At 41.0% G+C, this 20,374-nt stretch overlaps 1 protein-coding gene across 1 annotated transcript; it reads left to right on the top strand.

Moving 5' to 3' along the window:
• Nucleotides 1-2,116: 2,116 nt before the first annotated feature.
• On the top strand, nucleotides 2,117-19,411 carry LOC146714049 (uncharacterized). The gene is made up of 3 exons (XM_085450651.1): nucleotides 2,117-2,586; nucleotides 13,332-13,409; nucleotides 15,389-19,411. The coding sequence occupies exon 3, from the start codon at nucleotides 15,508-15,510 to the stop codon at nucleotides 16,645-16,647; it is 1,140 nt and encodes a 379-aa protein (XP_085306777.1). The 5' UTR covers nucleotides 2,117-2,586; nucleotides 13,332-13,409; nucleotides 15,389-15,507; the 3' UTR covers nucleotides 16,648-19,411.
• The last annotated feature ends 963 nt before the right edge of the window (nucleotides 19,412-20,374 follow it).

Here is a 20,374-nt window from a genome sequence, read left to right as displayed (position 1 = left end):
CCTTAACTATAATTTATCCAAGTTAACTTCAGTTAACCATTCAGACAGTTCTTTTGCAATGAAAAACATAAACACTCATGCTGCCGGTAGGTTTCCTCAGTGCCAGCTGTTAACATTATAGCTGCTTATGCAGTAACCATGGTAACCACGGACTCTGAGCGGCTGGATCGACGGAGGTCAGACAACAATTTTACATGTATGATCTTAAAACAGGACACAGCCACTATACGTGCTGGCCTCATATCAAATGTGAAGGCAGACTGAGTCTATGTTTGACTTTTTTTTATATCTAATCTTCCTTTTCAAACATTTAAACAGCAGCGAGTCTGCAGCTGAGGGAATACAAACTCAAATTGTCGGAACAGGTTTGCTCGTTTCTTGGATTCATTTGGTGATTTATTAAATGTATAACTGTTATTCTAATCTGCTGCTGAGTCTCTTACACTTTTCTTTATGCTGTATATTTTCACGTCTCTGGAATAGTTGGAAGTTAGATAGTCAGCTGGGAAACTTTGTGTTAACTCATGGAGCTGAGGATATCGTGGATATGCTGACCTCGCTGCGTGGTGTACAGAGCGAGGTCAGCATGATTAATATTCACAATAAAAATATTAGCCGAACATCATGAAGTCTGTATGTGTTTCATAGTGTCGAACAACCTTTGTACAGTTAAAGCCAGCAGTTACTACATGACGGAAACACCAACGTTATCTCTTTTATGTGTTTATACACAGGTCACGCTGATTACTGAACAAAAACCCAAAGATCAGATGTTAAACAGATTTATTTGCTCTCTCGCCTCCTTAAACATGTTTTTAATGTTAGTTATAATTCAGAATTGGCGACTGAAACACGTAGGACACATAAGAACATCAGGAAATAAAACACCGATAAATATAACCGCAGTAAAAGAAGTCAGCGGGGGTTACTACAGCTGTGTACCGGGGCCTGCGCTTTGTCGGTGGGATTGCTTGCGAGGCGAACAGGTCTATCCCACGCTTTGCCGTGAGACTGGGCAGACATCTCCGAAATCATCGAAGCACTTTTGCAAAGAGGCTGTATCTTGACAAACCGACCAGACACATGAAGATTAAACCACTACATTCTCGGCTAAAAAAATATTAAAACGGTATTTGGTGACACACAAACAGGGTTTTTCAAAGTTCAGTTCTGTTAGCTTCCACATGCAGGTTGTTGTGTGCTAGAAACAATGGCCACCAGGCCAAAGCAATGGTTTTGACTCGATCAGCGTTAACCCCGCCCCCTGAGTTTGATGGGTGAGGCTGACAGATAAAATTATTTCATGATGAGAGCCAGGCGCCAGGACTGCCAAAATGAAATAAATAAATATATCATTAAATAATTAATTAAATGTGTCAATAATTAATTAAATGTGTCAATAATTAATTAAAATGTGAAATACATAAATAATTAATTAAATGTGTCAATAATTAATTAATTAAATGTGTCAATAATTAATTAAAATGTGAATTACATAAATAATTAAATGTGTCAATAATTAATTAATTACATGTGTCATAACTATTTATTTAATTAATTAATTCCAATTTTAATTAATTATTGACACATTTAACTAATGATTTAATGGTGTATTTAATTAATTCATTATGGCAGTCCTGGCGTTCCATATTTTCCTTGATTTCACACAACGTTCTGTAAAAAACTGGTGCTAGAATCGTCCAGAAATCGTCCAAAAAAAAAAAAGTGATGTTAGTACTTTCAGCGTTAACTTTGTTTTAAAGTCTTTAAAATATACACCATTCAATAGTTGACCTTAATCTTACAGAGAATGTGATGATTTTATGGATAATTAAAGTCAGTCATGTTGTTTATTTTTATTATGGTTATCATTTGGGATATGTATTACTGTGTGCATACTTTATAAGAACAGATGAGATAAGGAGAGAGGAGATTAAAAAAATCTCTACCTTGCTGGTTCTATCGACGATGAAATGCTCAAGTATCTATGTAGCACGTACGTAATCTAATTCCACAACACAATGTGATGGGGGAAATCAGCTGTGTTTTGATGCCAATTTTATTTCGAATCTGGCGCGAACCGGCGAGCCAGTTCCTGAATCAGTCACATGGTACGGGCTGCCCGCGAGGCCTTGAACGTCACTGCATACGTAATCAAAGAAAGCCTCGATACGCGCTTTACAAAAACTCCCCCAAGATTAGCCGACACACGCTTCGAAGCTTTGACACACAGGACACATCACTACCAGTTGGTGGCGGTAATGAGTCGTTATTGCCAACCGCCGACAAACCACAAAGAAGAAGACGAAGTACTGCGCGTGCACACAGCGGAAAGTAGACTTACCGAGTAATGATTATAGCCACAGTCATCATACTTGTTATCTACGACGGAGTGTGACTGTGCTGAGCTTTCTTACTGCTGCCCTTCTGGTCTCCGGCAGATCACGTTTATGTTTCTCATGCGTGATTGGAAAGATATAGGCTCTCGTAGCTCGGACAGCTTGGTCTCTCTCCTAGTCCAACTACAAAGCCGGCCTCCTCCGCTGGGGGATCTTTAGTTCGGGTTATTCTGAGAGGAGATCCAGAGTGAGTACATTATAATTATATAGCTTACTAAATCAATAACTGTCTACAGGGTTTCTTTCTCTTAGCTAATTTTGTTTTCGGCTGTACGTTCTGTTCAGCCCCTGTCATTTTGTCTGCTTGGAGCTTCCAGCAGGACCTTATTTTTTTTTAATCATTTGTGTTCAGCTATTTGTTTTCCTTCAAATGAAGATGTTGTACTGAGTATTATGATTTGATGAGGTGGATAGAATACAACAGATTCCACAATTAATAACAGAATTATGGGCTCAAAATGTGGTCATAAATATTTTGTACTTTGTATGTGTAAAAAAAGATTTGTGTGTGCGTAAAAAAGATTTGTATGTGTAAAAAGAATTTGTGTGTGCGTAAAAAAGATTTGTATGTGTAAAAGGAATTTGTGTGTGCGTAAAAAAGATTTGTATGTGTAAAAAGAATTTGTGTGTGCGTAAAAAAGATTTGTATGTGTAAAAAGAATTTGTGTGTGCGTAAAAAAGATTTGTGTGTGTATAAAAAAAGATTTGTGTGTGTGTAAAAAAAGATTTGTGTGTGGACTTAGAAAAAAAAAAACCCTGCAAGTTACAAGTACGGATTTTGACCCTATTTTTCTTCCCTTCATCTGATTGGTCAATGTCATGTCAATCACAAATGTAACAATCCAATCAGAGAACAGATGGGTTTGGCTGTCAGAGGGGCGCTTTTTTGAACTGCAGGTCTTTGAAGGGAATAAATGCCCTTTTACATGCCAACCCAGCGTTTTCCTTCATCACCACGAAGGAAAACAGTCTGTGGTCGTCCGAGTTTGGTGATTTTTGTGTCACAGGACTACGTGTTTAATACAGGGACTTCCACAGCCTTTCCAACAGCGCTGCGGACCGCGGGGTGGGGGCGGGCAGTGTTTTGGAAATGACAGTCTTCATTACAAAGCTTTCTTCGTTATGAATTAGCATACATGTTTTTATTGAACATTTGAAGAAGCAGCAAAAAAAACAAACTCTTGTAGAGGACATAAAGTCAGAGATAGAAAAGACAAGGAGCAGGTGCATCTAGTACAGGTAGAGCTGCTGCAAAAACCCACAGAGCCCAGCAGCCAGCGTAACAAATTCTGGATCCTTTGCTTTTAGTTAGCAGTTAGCATTAGCAGCACATCCTGTGTCCGATGTGAAAGGACTTTTATGCTGCGCACTGTGACTCACAGCAATGGTCCTGGGTCGGCCCTGACTTTGTGTTAAACTAATCCTAAAGTAATAATGGTATTTCTAACCACTGATATACCACAACTTTATCCTTTCAACAGCTACTGAAAGTTAGGGGACCTACCTGCTATCGGATATTTATATAGCGATCCTCCAGCTTCAAACTGTATCACCCTTCAAGGACCTGCAGTTCATAAAAGCGCCCCTCCAACAGCCAAACCCATCTGTTCTCTGATTGGATTGTTACATTTGTGATTGACATGACATTGACCAATCAGATGAAAGAAAGAAAAATAGGGTCAAAATCCGTACTTGTAACTTGCAGGGGGTTTTTTTCTAAGTCCACACACACATCTTTTTTACGCACACACACATCTTTTTTACGCACACACACATCTTTTTTACAAGTACAAAATATTTATGACCACATTTTGAGCCCATACAGAATCACCACCAGTAATGTCTTTTAAGATGGCGCTGATCTAACGGCAGGTGTTCCAGATCTACTGGCGTTTAGATCAACTGGCGTTGGTCGAACAGTTGTGTGACAGTCTTGCGTTTCAGGAGCTGCTACCGACAAACCAGCAAAAAAACGCCAAATGTGTCACCTGTGACACTTGTGAGGTTATCTCAAACACACTCCGTCAGTCTTGATGCTGTTGAACAACAAAATGTTTAAAAATGTGGCGAGTTTACCTGGTGATATCCTCATGCGCGACGCGATCGCGAAAACAGCAAACAAGTAATACCACGCCGATGTTGTTCACGGGACAGCAAGAGTAAACGATCGGGAGACTCTTGTCGTTGTTATCGTTCCCCTCGCACGTTTTATTTCTCCGGTCTCAGCGTTTTTGCTCCACAACTACAGCAAGCAGTTTACTTTATGCACTAACATGGAGTCGAGTCAACCAGCGCCACCTCTGGCCAAGTGCCACAGCCTACAGCCAGATCAACTTGTGACACACATCTGCACCACGTCTGAATTCGTTTCATGCACAACACATTTGTACCCTTCAATTGTGTCTGTTTGTGCGTCATGCAAATAAACCTTTGAAAAGAATGAAATGATATCATATATTCCTTATTGGCCTACATTTGTACAAAATTCCAAATTATATACACAAAGTCATAGAAATCACCACTCCAATTGGTCATCATGATTTTAATATTCTCTTTTCCCATAACAATGAAATACACCTTGGACAAATATGACACATCAATATTTCATTAGTGTTGTCGCATCACATCCTGTAAGCAGAGTCTGCCTATGTCTTTTCCCTGGAAATTAATATTTCCAGCCAATATAGGCAATCCATCAACATGACTTGGGAGTTGGTAGTTATATACAGTCTGTATAAGTGTGGTTAATCTAATGAACATTTGTAAGGAGACGGCAGTTACTGTGAATTCACAGCAGTTACACAGTGATTAGTAATAAACAGAGCCAGTGAGAGTGAGTGGATTTAAGAAAGTCAGTGACTCAGGTGTGTCGCTTGGTTTGTCATCTGTTTGTGAGACTGGAGGAGACGTAGAATCTTTTGTTTTAAATCTTAGTTAGGAAGATTCCTGTTTGAAAACAAGCACTTTTTGTGAGAAATGCAAGAAGTACATCTGCAGAAAGCACACAGTTACATTCTGTCCATCATGTGGACAAAATTGAAAATGTTGAGCATTGAAAAACTGAGAACGTTGGGCAAGTTCAAAAGAAATGTGTTTGTAAGAATGAAAAACCAAATTGTACCTAAAATAGTTATGGAAAGTCTAACAGTTGTATGTCTGTGTTCTACATGTTTATCTGATGGGAAGTAAAGTTGCTATTGTTTTATTGCAGTTTTTTGACAATTCTGAGTGGATTTACACAGTACGGGTCAAAATTCAATTCAATTTTATTTATATAGCGCCAAATCACAACAAAAGTCGCCTCAAGGCGCTTCATAGATACAGAGAAAAACCCAACAATCATATGACCCCCTATGAGCAAGCATTTTGGCAACAGTGGGAAGGAAAAACTCCCTTTTAACAGGAAGAAACCTCCGGCAGAACCAGGCTCAGGGAGGGGCGGCCATCTGCTGAGACCGGTTGGGGTGAGAGAAGGAAGACAGGATAAAGACATGCTGTGGAAGAGAGACAGAGATTAATAACAGATATGATTCAATGCAGAGAGGTCTGTTAATACATAGTGAGTGAGAAAGGTGACTGGAAAGGAAAAACTCAATGCATCACGGGAATCCCCCGGCAGCCTACATCTATTGCAGCATAACTAAGGGAGGATTCAGGGTCACCTGGTCCAGCCCTAACTATATGCTTTAGCGAAAAGGAAAGTTTTAAGCCTAATCTTAAAAGTAGAGATAGTGTCTGTCTCCTGAATCCAAACTGGAAGCTGGTTCCACAGAAGAGGGGCCTGAAAACTGAAGGCTCTCCCTCCCATTCTACTTTTAAATACTCTAGGAACAACAAGTAGGCCTGCAGAGCGAGAGCGAAGTGCTCTAATAGGGTGATATGGTACTACAAGGTCATTAAGATAAGATGGGGCCTGATTATTTAAGACCTTGTATGTGAGGAGCAGGATTTTGAATTCAATTCTGGATTTAAGAGGAAGCCAATGAAGGGAAGCCAAAACAGGAGAAATATGTTCTCTCTCTCTAGTCCCTGTCAGTACTCTTGCTGCAGCATTTTGGATTAGCTGAAGGCTTTTCAGTGAGTTTTTTGGACATCCTGATAATAATGAATTACAGTAGTCCAGCCTGGAAGTAATAAATGCATGAACTAGTTTTTCAGCGTCACTCTGAGACAGGATATTTCTAATTTTAGAGATGTTGCGCAAATGGAAGAACGCAGTCTTACATATTTGTTTAATATGTGCATTGAAGGACATGTCCTGGTCAAAAATGACTCCAAGGTTCCTCACAGCGTTGTTGGAGGCCAAGGTAATGCCATCCAGGGTAAGAATCTGGTTCGATACCATATTTCTAAGATTTTCAGGGCCGAGTACAATAACCTCAGTTTTATCTGAATTAAGAAGCAGAAAGTTAGCGGCCATCCAGGTCTTTATGTCTTTAAGACATTCCTGCAGTTTAACTAATTGGTGTGTGTTATCTGGCTTCATGGATAGATAGAGCTGGGTGTCATCTGCATAGCAGTGAAAATGTATGCTATGTCTTCTAATGATACTGCCTAAGGGAAGCATGTATAATGTAAACAGAATTGGTCCTAGCACTGAACCCTGTGGAACTCCATAATTAACCTCAGTGTGTGAAGAGGACTCTCCATTTACATGCACAAATTGGAGTCTATTAGATAGATATGATACAAACCACTGCAGTGCAGTACCTGTAATACCTACAGCATGTTCTAATCGCTCTAATAGGATATTATGGTCAACAGTATCGAATGCTGCGCTAAGATCTAGCAGGACAAGCACAGAGATGAGTCCACTGTCAGAGGCCATAAGAAAATCATTTGTAACCTTCACTAAAGCTGTTTCTGTGCTGTGATGAGCTCTGAAACCTGACTGAAACTCTTCAAATAAACCATTCCTCTGCAGATGATCTGTTAGCTGTTTGACAACTACTCTTTCAAGGATTTTTGATATGAAAGGAAGGTTGGAGATTGGCCTGTAATTAGCTAAGACTGCTGGGTCTAGAGATGGCTTTTTGAGTAAAGGTTTAACTACAGCCAGCTTGAAGGCCTGTGGTACATAGCCGATTATTAGAGATAGGTTGATCATATTTAAGATCGAAGAATTAATTAATGGCAGGACTTCTTTGAGCAGTTTTGTAGGAATGGGGTCTAAAAGACCCGTTGATGGTTTGGAGGAAGTAATTATTGAAGTTAACTCAGAAAGATCAAATGGAGAAGAAGAGTCTAACTTAACATCAATGGTACTAAGAGCAGCTGTAGATAATATTACATCTGTGGGATGATTATTGGTAATTTTTTCTCTAATGATAAAACTTTTATTTGTGAAGTAGTTCATGAAGTCATTACTAGTTAACGTTAAAGGGGTGGTTGGCTCAAAAGAGCTCTGGCTTTTTGTCAGCCTGTCTACAGTGCTGAAGAGAAACCTGGGGTTGTTCTTATTTTCTTCAGTCAGTGATGAATAGTGTTACGTCCCCCCCAAAGGGGTCTAGGCATGCGAGTGAGGGGACCAGTAACAAATGAGTCCAGAACAGAATGAAAGGAAAACAGACAGGTGTTCTTAGTAAATAACATAGTCTTTATTGTAGATAATCATAACATAAGGAGCCGGAAACGCCGTATTACCAATAACATGCCGAAAAAAGGTGGCAACAACAAAGAACACAACAACCAAACAAAAACTCCACACCACGAGGAGGCACTTCCAGGGGCCCACAAGCTCACCCTGTCACTAACAGTAGCTGGCTTTACTGCTGCCAAGGCCCACAAGCCCACACTACTCACGTAAAGCAGCTATACTGCTTCCACAACTCCACACTTCAGGCAGGCTACCTACACACCAAGCAGAGACACCCCACACCCTGCTCACAGCTCATCCCCAGCTTATATGACCTCAGAGAGGTGATTGCTGACTGGGCCCAGGTGGTAAGTGAGTCCAATGAGCAGCAGCTGTGTCCTGGGGAGAGAGAGAGAGCAAGAGAGAGACAGAGGGGTGGAGCAAAAGAGGAGGAGGCGGAGAAAAACACCACGCCCACACAAGGGCAGTATCAGGAGGCCCAGCTAGGGCCATAACAAATAGTAAGATGTTCTGGCTTTGCGGAGGGCTTTCTTATAAAGCAGCAAACTATTTCTCCAGGCTAAATGATGATCTTCTAGATTTGTGACACACCATTTCCTCTCCAGATTACGAGTCATCTGCTTTAGGGTACGTGTTTGAGAATTATACCACGGAGTCAGGTACTTCTGATTTGAGACCTTAGTTTTCACAGGAGCTACAGTATCCAGAGTCGTACGTAGTGAGGAGGTGAAATTATTAACAAGATAATCGACCTCTGTTGGGGTAGCGTTCAGATAGCTGCTCTGCTCTGTGTTGGTACAGGGCATTGGAGATGATAACAGTGGGTGGATTATATTCTTAAACTTAGTTACAGCGCTTTCAGAAAGACATCTACTCTGATAAACGTCTACTCTCCACTGCTGTGTAATCAATTATTGTAAATGTAAATGTTATCAGGAAATGATCAGACAGGAGAGGGTTTTCAGGAAACACGGTTAAATGTTCAGGTTCTATGCCATATGTTAAAACAAGATCTAGAGTGTGATTAAAGTGGTGGGTGGGTTCTTTTACATTTTGAGAGAAACCAATTGAGTCTAATAACAGATTAAATGCCATGTTGAGGCTGTCATTTTTAGCATCTACATGGATGTTAAAATCACCCACAATAATTATTTTATCTGAGCTCAGAACTAAATTAGATATAAAGTCTGAGAAGTCAGACCGAAACTCTGTGTAAGGCCCAGGTGGACAATAGATGATAACAAGTAAGACTGGTTTCTGAGTTTTACAGCTGGGGTGGACAATGTTAAGCATCAGGCTTTCAAATGAATTAAAAGTCTGTCTTGGTCTTTCATTAATTAATAGGCTGGTGTGGAAAAATTGCTGCCACACCGCCCCCTCGGCCTGTGCTTCGAGATTTCTGGTAGTTAGAATGACTCGAGGGTGTTGATTCATTTAAACTAACATAATCATCCTGCTGCAACCAGGTTTCTGTAAGGCAGAGTAAATCGATTTGTTGATCAATTATTAAGTCATGTACTAACAAAGACTTGGAGGAGAGAGACCTAATATTTAATAATCCACATTTCACTGTTTTACTCTTTGGTTCAGATGTGGATACTGTATTGTTCTTTCTTTGTAATTGTTTATGTTTAAGTTGTTTGTTTATAAATTTGTCCATATTTCTAGAAATGAGAGCTGCTCCATCCAAAGTGGGATGGATGCCGTCTCTCCTAACAAGACCAGGTTTCCTCCAGAAGGTTTGCCAACTATCTATGAAGCCCACATCGTTTCTGGGACACCACTCAGACAGCCAGCAATTTAAGGAGAACATGCGGCTAAACATGTCACTCCTGGTCTGATTGGGGAGGGGACCAGAGAAAACTACAGAGTCCGACATTGTTTTGGCAAAGTTGCACACCGATTCAATATTGATTTTAGGGACCTCCGATTGGCGTAACCGGGTGTCATTACTGCCGACGTGAATTATGATTTTACTGAATTTACGTTTACCCTTAGCCAGCAGTTTTAAATTTCCTTCATTGTCGCCTGCTCTGGCCCCTGGAAGACAATTGACTATGGTTGCCAGTGTCTCTAGCTTCACATGTCTGAGAACAGAATCGCCAACTACCAGAGTTTGACCCCCGGCGGGTGTGTCGCCGAGTGGGGAAAAACGATTAAACACATGAACGGGTTGGTGGTGTACCTGGGACTTCTGTTTAGGACTATGCTTCCTCCTCACCGTGACCCAGCCGCCCTCTTTCCCCCAGCTGCTTGGGATCTGCCGGGGAACAGCTAGCGGGGCCTACGCTATCTTCGGCTGCACCAGCTACAGGGGCCTGGCTAGCTACGGGTGAATGAAGGGTGCGAAGCAGAGTCTCCAATTCAGTAATCCTGGCCTCCAGAGCTGCAAATATGCTACATTTGTTACAGATATCATTACTGCTAAAGGAGGCCGAGGAGTAACTAAACATCTGACACAATGAGCAAGAAAGTGCAGGAGGGACAGGTGAAGTAGCCATGGTGCTAATGAGTCAGCTACGAGCTAAGCTAAGCTAGCGAGACAGTACAGAGACAGTGAGTGAATACTTTGGCTATAAATTAGGTAGTGAGTACACAGAAAGTGTGCTTCGGATGAAGCACGTGAAGATTATACTATGAAAGAAGAATGTATTTAAAAGTTGTTAATTAAATTGCTAGGCAAATAAGCTACTCAGAAACACCACTGTGTTTGAGCAGGAACAGGAAGTGATACTCTACCGCAGAGCAAGCGAACACCAAGTGACCCGCAACAAAATCAATGTCATTTTTTTGTTTTTCAACATAATACAAGGGTTCATTTCCAAAACTTGCTTATGATCTTCAATTTGTAGCAGATCCACTATCACACAGCAGCTGGACCAGTTTCAAATGGAGGTCAGTCCACTACTGCCACCTGTGGCCAAGTGCCACAGCCTACTACTAGATTAACTTGTGACACATCTGCACCTGCTGCTATGATCACATTGAGTAGAGGCTGAGTGGCTGCACTAACCCCTGGTACATCCAAATCTACCCACAAACATGTTGAAAGATGCAATCCCAGCAATGTGGATTGTCAACACTAAAAACAATCAGTAAGCAAAGACAACAGGGATCACTTTTTTCTGTTTATTTAGCACCCACAACATTTGTAGTCTCCTTCTGCACAGGGGAAGTCCACACACACTGTGTGGTACCACTTTCCACAGAAGGTGCATTCAGTCTGCAAGATTGAATGAGATTGTCAGAGTCATTGTCTGACTGTTTATTACTGATCACCTGCTGTACATTCACAGTAACTGCCATCTCCTTACAAATGTTTATTAGATTAACCACACTTATACAGACTGTATATAACAACCAACTCTAAAATGTTTGCTCGCAGAGAAAAGACGCAGACAGACTACGCTAACGACATGTGATGTTACAACAATAGTGAAATATTAGGGTCATTTCATTCATTTCAAAGGTTTATTTGCATGACGCACAAACAGACACAATTGAAGGGTACAAATTAGGGCTGCCACAAACGATTATTTTGATAGTCGACTAGTCACCGATTATTTTTGCGATTAGTCGACTAATCAGATTATGCATCCATTGGACGTAAAACGTACAGCTTATTGCACCAGCAGCATCTGCTCTTATATAACTATCATTAGCTTACAGCTTTAAGTGTTTAAGGTATGTGCTAACTAAAAATAAAGACAAGATGATAGTTTATTAAATTTGAATGAAATTTGCAGATTGTTTCAGTGAAGTTTAATAAACTCCTTGCTATCTAAAATATAACAGGACACCGGAGTAAATTCTCGAGCATCTCACACTTCTGATAATCAGCTGTCTGCTTGACGTTTATTCAGCTGTGTAAAAACTATAACTTTAATCTCAGCCAATCCGATTTACTCAGGAACAAATAAAATACTGAAAAAAGCCAAACAATAACATTTTTAAGTTCTCTAAGTGACTTGTATATCATGTTTAACCTGAGTAGCGAAAGACGGCGGTGGGTTTGAAAACGATTTGCCGGAAGTCCGGTGTTCTCATGGCTCTAGTTAGCCTAGCCCCCGGCTCGCTATCGAGCTAGTGGGTAACAGACGTCTCCGAAAACGTCGGAGCGCTTTTGAAAATATGTGGTGTCTTGATAAACTGAGCAGATATTTGAGGTTTACACAGCTACATTCTCGTCTGAAAATATGTTAAACGTCTATTTTGTGACCCAGAAAGAATAATAAGAGTAATATTAAAACGAACTAGGTGCCGCCATTGTTGGAAACTGAGCAGGGCCGCGCTATGAATTCTGGGACAGTTTCTTCTTCTTCGGCGTTTAACGGCAGCTGGCATCCTTGTACATGCAGTGCTGCCATCTTCTGTTTCAGTCCGTTATTACACTCTTAAATCCTACTACTTATTCCTGCGTCTTTCAGGATCTTACAAAGCTTCAAACGACGCGTCAACTATTAAATTAGTCGTCGACGAGTTTGATAGTCGACGTAATCGTGACTAGTCGACCAATCGTGGCAGCCCTAGTACAAATGTGTTGTGCATGAAACGAATTCAGACGTGGTGCAGATGTGTGTCACAAGTTGATCTGGCTGTAGGCTGTGGCACTTGGCCAGAGGTGGCGCTGGTTGACTCGACTCCATGTTAGTGCATAAAGTAAACTGCTCGCTGTAGTTGTGGAGCAAAAACGCTGAAACCGGAGAAATAAACCGTACAAGGGGAACGATAACGACGACAAGAGTCTCCCGATCGTTTACTCTTGCTGTCCCGTAAACAACATCGGCGTGGTATTACTTGTTTGCTGTTTTCGCTATCGCGTCGCACATGAGGATATCACCAGGTAAACTCGCCACATTTTTAAACATTTTGTTGTTCAACAACATCAAGACATTTGGCTTTTTTTTTTTTTTTTTTTTTTTTTTTTTTTTTCTTTTGCTGGTTTGTCGGTAGCAGCTCCTGAAACGCAAGACTGTCACACATCTGTTCGACCAACGCCAGTTGATCTAAACGCCAGTAGATCTGGAACACAGGCTGTTGTAGCAGCTGTCTTCATAAGCGCCCCCCTCCCCCCCCTTCTTTTTGTTCCTACTATCCAGTATTTATCCATCATAACTCTTGTTTCTACACTCAGTGAGTGCATGTTGTTTGTTGTATATTTCCTGCTATGAAAACTTAGTTTTCCTCTGGGATTAATAAGGCTTTTCTGATTCTGATGTTTGTGATGTTAGTACGAGGCACAATAATGCTACACAATACAATGGTCTGCAGTAGTGCCTTATAATAATACAATAAATTTAACTGGCTTAAATATAAAAATCTTTTTGCTGTCACAGGCGACTGGCAGCAGGCGAAGAGTCTGCAGGAGGAGCATCTCAGCACCTGTAGTCAGAAACATTGGTTCTTCACTGAAGGTGACAAAGAAAAATCGCCAACATTATTCTACAGACATTAATTGGTTGTTATTTTAATAATAATAATAACATCTAATTCTGTACACAGTGACATTTTGCCTGTTTATCCCAAATGAGAGACAAATCACTGCTGAAGAAAAATAATGTTCTCAACCTGCTTACATTAAATCAATGGATGGATGAAATTAGCCGTTTTTAACCCTCCCGAAAATAAGCTTCTCAAGGATCAGTTTTTGGTCCTGTATTTTTTTTTAACCTTTACACACTCTACATGTTGTATAATAAAGTATCTATTAATATGTTCTAGTGTTGCACATGATACATTTTTCACAGCTGATACACAGTTGTGCTTTATTTCCTCTGATAATCTCTGATAGCGTATTTTGTAAATAGTATTACATCCTCTGCACACTTTGGCTGCTCTGAAAAAGAAGGCAACAAACCAGAGAAGTTTGACTCCCTGGAAGAACTTATAAGTACACCTACACTGAAGACTAATTCATGCTTCTTTTGACCTGAACAAGAAAAAGCCCTCTATAAAGTTATGAAATCTTAGTAAATGAGGAAAACAGGAACAGCTCTGTAGCCAGGCTGACTAAGCCACAGGTCTAATGGTTAGACATACCTTCTCATGATTTTTCTGTTTTATAATGACTTTTTACATTATAGATTCTAATTGAAACCATCAAAACTCCAAATGAACACATATGGAATTAGGAGACACAAAAATGTTAAATAACTCAAAACATACTCAGATTTTAGATTCTTAAAAATGTTAGATTCTTTAAAATAGCCATCCCTTGTATTGATTACTATTTTTCACACTGTGTGTGTGTGTGTGTGTGTGTGTGTGTGTGTGTGTATAGATTAGGGCTGCCACGATTTGTCGACTAGTCACGATTACGTCGACTATCAAAATCGTCGACGACTGATTTAATAGTCGACGCGTCGTTTGAAGCTTTGTAAGATCACAAAAGACGCAGGAATAAGTAGCAGGATTTAAGAGTGTAATAACGGACTGAAACAGAAGATGGCAGCACTGCATGTACAAGGATGCCAGCTGCCGTTAAACCCCAAAGAAGAAGAAGAAGCAGCTGTGTCCCAGAATTCATAGCGCGGCCCAGCTTAGTTTCCAACAATGGCGGTAGCTAGTTAGTTTTAATATTACTTTTATTATTCTTTCTGGGTCACAAAATAAACGTTTAACATATTTTCAGGCGAGAATGTAGCTGTGTAAACCTCAAATATCGGCTCAGTTTATCAGGACATCACATATTTTCAAAAGCGCTCCGACGTTTTCGGAGACGTCTTTTACCCACTAGCTCGATAGCTAGCCGGGGGCTAGGTCACTAGCGCCGTTAGAACACCGGACTCCCGGCAAATTGTTTTCAAACCCACCGCCATCTTTCGCTACTCAGGTTAAATATATATGAGTCACTTAGATAAATTAAAAATGTTGTTGTTTGGCTTTTTTTTTTTTTTTTTTTTTTTTTTGTATTTTATTTGTTCCTGAGTAAATCGGATTGGCTGAGATTAAAGTTATAGTTTTTACACAGCTGAATGAACGTCAAGCAGACAGCTGATTATCAGAAGTGTGAGATGCTGGAGAATATACTCCGGTGTCCTGTTATATTTTAGATAGCAAGGAGTTTATTAAACTTTACCGAAACAATCTGCAAATTTCATTAAAACTGAATAAACTATCATCTTGTCTTTATTTTTAGTTAGCACCTTAAAAGCTTAAAGCTGTAAGCTAATGATAGTTATATAAGAGCAGATGCTGCTGGTGCAATAAGCTGTACGTTTTACGTCCAGTGGATGATGATCTGATTAGTCGACTAATCGCATAAATAATCGGTGACTAGTCGACTATCAAAATAATCGTTTGTGGCAGCCCTAGTATAGATATATGTATGTATATGTACACTAAATAGGTTTTGTGAAGTGCATGTCACTGTTTTAGTTCTTTGTCATCATAGGCAAAAGAAGGGGAAGTGTGCTGAAACCTCTCCAAATTTATGACCTCAACAAAAACCAACCAATGCCCGCAAGTAAAGATGAATGAGTTGTGATCCCTGTGGAGAAGACTTTCATCACTATGAAGAAGGCCAGAAGACGCCAGCGCATTGACAGTGGAGACAGAAGCTTCATGTGCAATCAGTGTGGAAAGACTTTCACTGAGAATGGCAACTTAAAAAGACATCAGCTCGTCCACACTGGCATTAAACCATTCAGCTGCGAGCAGTGTGGACAGGCTTTCAACCAAAATAGCAAGTTAAAAAAACACCAGCTTCTCCACACTGGATTTAAACCATTTAGCTGTGATCAGTGTGGAAAGGCTTTTACTGAAAATGGCAACTTAAAACAACATCAGCTCGTCCACACTGGCATTAAACCATTCAGCTGCGATCAGTGTGGAAAGACTTTCACTCAGAATAGCAGCTTAAAAAAACATCAACTCATCCACACTGGCATTAAACCATTCAGCTGCGATCAGTGTGGAAAGACTTTCACTCAGAATAGCAGCTTAAAAAAACATCAACTCATCCACACTGGATTAAAACCATTTAGCTGTGATCAGTGTGGAAAGGCTTTTACTGAAAATGGCAACTTAAAACAACATCAGCTCGTCCACACTGGCATTAAACCATTCAGCTGCGATCAGTGTGGAAAGACTTTCACTCAGAGTGGCAGCTTAAAAAAACATCAACTCATCCACACTGGATTTAAACCATTCAGCTGCGATCAGTGTGGAAAGTTTTTTACTCATAGTAACTGTTTAAAAGAACATCAGCTCATCCATACTACAGATAAACCATTCACCTGTGATCTGTGTGGAAAGTCTTTTACTCATAGTAAAAGCTTAAAAGATCATCTTCTCATCCACACTGGAATTAAATCATTTGTCTGTGGTCAGTGTGGAAAGGCTTTTACTCATATTACAAATTTAAAACAACATCAGCTCATCCACACTGGAATTAAACCATTCAGCTGTGATCAGTGTGGAAAATCATTTACTCGGCGTAGAAACTTAAGAAAACATCATCTCCTCCACATTGGATTGAAACCATTCAGCTGTGATCAGTGTGGAAAATCTTTTAGCTGCATGAGTTCCTTGAAAGAACATCAGGCCATCCACACTGGCATTAAACCATTTGTCTGTTGTCAGTGTGGAAAGGGTTTTCGTCGCATGGATACTTTAAAAAATCATCAACTAATCCACACTGGAGTTAATTAATTTTTTATTGGTCAGTGCTGAAATGCGGCCAATTCTATGTAAACATTTTAAAAAATCAGATTGTTCACACTGCAATTGTAGCGTGTATTGAATTTGTGGAATTTCTTTCGTATTGTATTGTATATTGTAATATTTGATGTTTATTTCTATTTATGTTCTTTTAATTGTTTTTCTGCTTGATCTAATATTTGTCATTTCTAGTCTTTAGGTTCTGTTATCATGCCTCCCCTCTTTTTCACATTCTGTGTTTTGTCAGCAGTGGCAGTCCTAGCCTGTTTGGTGCCCTGGGCGAACACCCTCTCTGCCCCACACCCACAGATAACATATATGTATGTTTTCATGTGTATATATGTATATTAAAGATTGTACATGCATATAAAACATATCTTACTGTAAAAACTGTTGCTGGAACCATATCGAATTTAGCCAGATAAACACAAACACACGCATCTATCTATCCATGAAGAGAGAGAGTATGCATAGTTTTCAAATTTTGTACAAACAGCCATTATAATCCATCAGACAATGAGAATAGGACAAATCAACAACCGACAATGACAACAAAGTCCAAGATTGCATAAGGTCAGTGCTATCTTCTATGCCAGAGGTTCCCAACCCCCGGGCCTCGGACCGGTACCGGTCCGTGAGTCGTTTGGTACCGGGTCGCAAGAGTTGAGGCTCAGGTGTGAAATGTATGGTTTTCAGGGTTTTTAGCGTTATTTTCTTATCGTTAACTCGGTTTTCCTGGGTCTTTCCACGTGTGTTATGAATAAATCTTCTGTTTTTCAATACCGGCACTAGTTTTATTTTGTTGTATTTATCCGCAACACCTTAAAGGCCGGTCCGTGAAAATATTGTCGGGCAGTCGATGGTGGCTCAAGAGTTGGGAGTTCGCCTTGTAATCGGAAGGTTGCTGGTTCGAGCCCCGGCTTGGACAGTCTTGGTCGTTGTGTCCTTGGGCAAGACACTTCACCCGTTGCCTACTGGTGGTGGTCAGAGGGCCCGGTGGCGCCAGTGTCCGGCAGCCTCGCCTCTGTCAGTGCGCCCCAGGGTGGCTGTGGCTACAATGTAGCTTGCCATCACCAGTGTGTGAATGTATGTGTGAATGGGTGGATGACTGGATGTGTAAAGCGCTTTGGGGTCCTTAGGGACTAGTAAAGCGCTATATAAAATACAGGCCATTTACCATTTACCATAAACTGGTGCGTGGCGCAAAAAAGGTTGGGGACCACCGCTCTATGCTGTTGCAAGCTGGGGCAGCAGGTTGAGGGTCACAGATGCCAACAGACTAAATAAACTGATCCACAAGGCCAGTAATGTTGGACTCCGTTAGGGTGGTGTCTGAAGGCAGATGTTGTTCAAGATAAAGACAGTCATGGATAATACTTCCCACCCACTCCATGACATACCAGCTAGTCACAGGAGCACTTTCAGTGAGAGACTGAAGCTGTGTCCCAAAACGTCGGCAGCATCCTCCGGAGGCCGCATTTGAAGGCCGATTACATCACAGCCAGGCGACGAAGGCTGTCCCAATTCGTCGACTCCTTCAAATGCAGCTGACAAATGCGTCTTTCATTTCCCCGAATTTGAAGGATGGGTCGGATGTGTGCTTCGTGGCAAACCATAACCCAGAATTCATAGCGCGGCCCAGTCAAATTTCAGCTGACAATAATGGCGGCCGCTACTAAGTTTGAAAATTACTCTTATTAATCTTTCTGGGCCACAAAATAAACTTTTAACATGTTTTAAGGCGAGAAAGTAGCTGTGTAATTTACAAATATCTGGTTGGTTTATCAAGACATTACATATTTGCAAAAGTGTGCCGACGTTTTCGGAGATGTCTGTTACCCACCAGCTCGATAGCAAGCCGGGGGGTTCAATGGTCACTCCAGCCGGCAAGAGCAGCGGACTCCCGGCTTTATCGTTTTCAGACCCACGCTCTTTTGCTACTCAGGTTAAACATGATATAAGTCACTCAGATAACTTAAAAATGTAATTTTTTGCCTTTTTTGGGTGTTTTATTTGTTCTGGAGTAAATCGGTTTGGCTGCGATCAAAGTTATTAGATTATTAGATTAAATAAAACTTTATTAATCCATCGAGTGGGTTCCTCTGGGATTTTCACACAGCTGAATAAATGTTAAACAGAAAACTGATTAAACAGAAGTGTGAGACGGTTGAGAATTTACCTCAGTGTCCTGTTATATTTTAGATAGCAAGGAGCAGACGGCCGAGTTTATTAAACTCCACCAAGACAGTGGTGACGCAAATCTGAAGGCTAGACCATCCCATTTCACAGCCTCGCACTTCTGGCCTTCTCGGTCTTTGAAGGACCCAGCCCACGTAGACCGCGAAGGCTGGGTCCTCCGAAGGATGCAGCCAACGTTTTGGGACACAGCTTGAGATTAACAGAAAAAAACAAACAACACAGGAAGTCATTCCTGCCTGTGGCCATCTCCCTGTACAACTCCTCCATCCAACACACTGTAAACACTGCAAAAGTTACACCCTTTTTACATAAGCTCTTTTCTACTCTGTAATATTCTTGTCAATTTTCTTGATATTTATTTATTATCCCTTCTGTTAATCCTTGATATTTATAATTGATTGATCTTTATATATTAGTGCTATTTCCTAAATGTGTAAAATCTCTAACAATGTATTGTTTGGAGTTTAGTCTGTCACTGTTGCTATTTTTAGAATTTCTCCTAGAATAACTGTAATCCACATTATTTCCTTAGGGATTAATAAAGTATTCTGATTATTTTTCAAAACTCGCGGTTTTCTGAGTCTCATTCAGTTCGCCTCTCCTGTACATAGCCGAACCTACTGGGCCAAATTTTTGAGCTCTTTGGTGTCAAATTTGGGTGACATACTCTTTTTTTTGATCTGGGAGTATTCGAAACACGCACATCAGTGTTACAAGTTAGCGAGCCAGCCAGGAGTTATTGTGAAATCCTCCACCATCTCCTCATTGAACGACTGGCGACCTGTAGCCCTGACCCCCATCGTAAGCAAATGCTTTGAGAAGCTGGTCAGGGACTTCATCTGCTCTGCACTACCCGACTCACTGGACCCTCTATAGTTTGCATACCGCCACAACAGGACCACTGATGATGCCATAGCCCTGACACTACACACTGCCCTGTCACACCTGGAGAAGAGAGACACGTATGTGAGAATGCTGTTTGTAGATTACAGCTCAGCATTCAATACCATCGTTCCCTCGAAGCTGGACAGGAAACTGCAGGATCTAGGACTGAGCAGCTCCCTCTGCAGCTGGATCCTTAGCTTCCTGTCTGACAGACGCCAGGTGGTCAGACTGGGCAGCATCACCTCATCCCCCATCACACTGAACACTGGTGCTCCACAAGGGTGTGTACTGAGCCCTCTCCTGTACTCACTCTACACCTACGACTGCACAGCCACTAACAGCTCCAACATCATTGTGAAGTTTGCGGACGACACTACAGTGGTGGGTCTTATCACCAACGGTGATGAGACGGCTTACAGGGAGGAGGTCAGCGCCCTGACCCACTGGTGTCAAGACAACCATCTCACCCTCAACGTCGCAAAGACAAAGGAGTTGATAGTGGACTTCCGGAGGTGCAGAGAAGTACACACCCCCATCACCATCAACGGCGCTGCTGTGGAGAGAGTGAGTAGCTTCCGGTTCCTTGGAGTACATCTGGCTGAGGATCTTACGTGGTCAGTACACACAAACAAAA

The sequence above is a fragment of the Copadichromis virginalis genome, linkage group LG3 (genome assembly GCF_057382275.1).
Source record: "Copadichromis virginalis isolate Kocher_CV1m ecotype Utaka linkage group LG3, C_Virginalis_male_GT1.1, whole genome shotgun sequence".
In the NCBI taxonomy this organism is placed as follows: Eukaryota; Metazoa; Chordata; class Actinopteri; order Cichliformes; family Cichlidae; genus Copadichromis; species Copadichromis virginalis.
The sequence above is the reverse complement of the archived record's forward strand: the minus strand, read 5'-3'. Positions and strand labels throughout refer to the sequence as shown.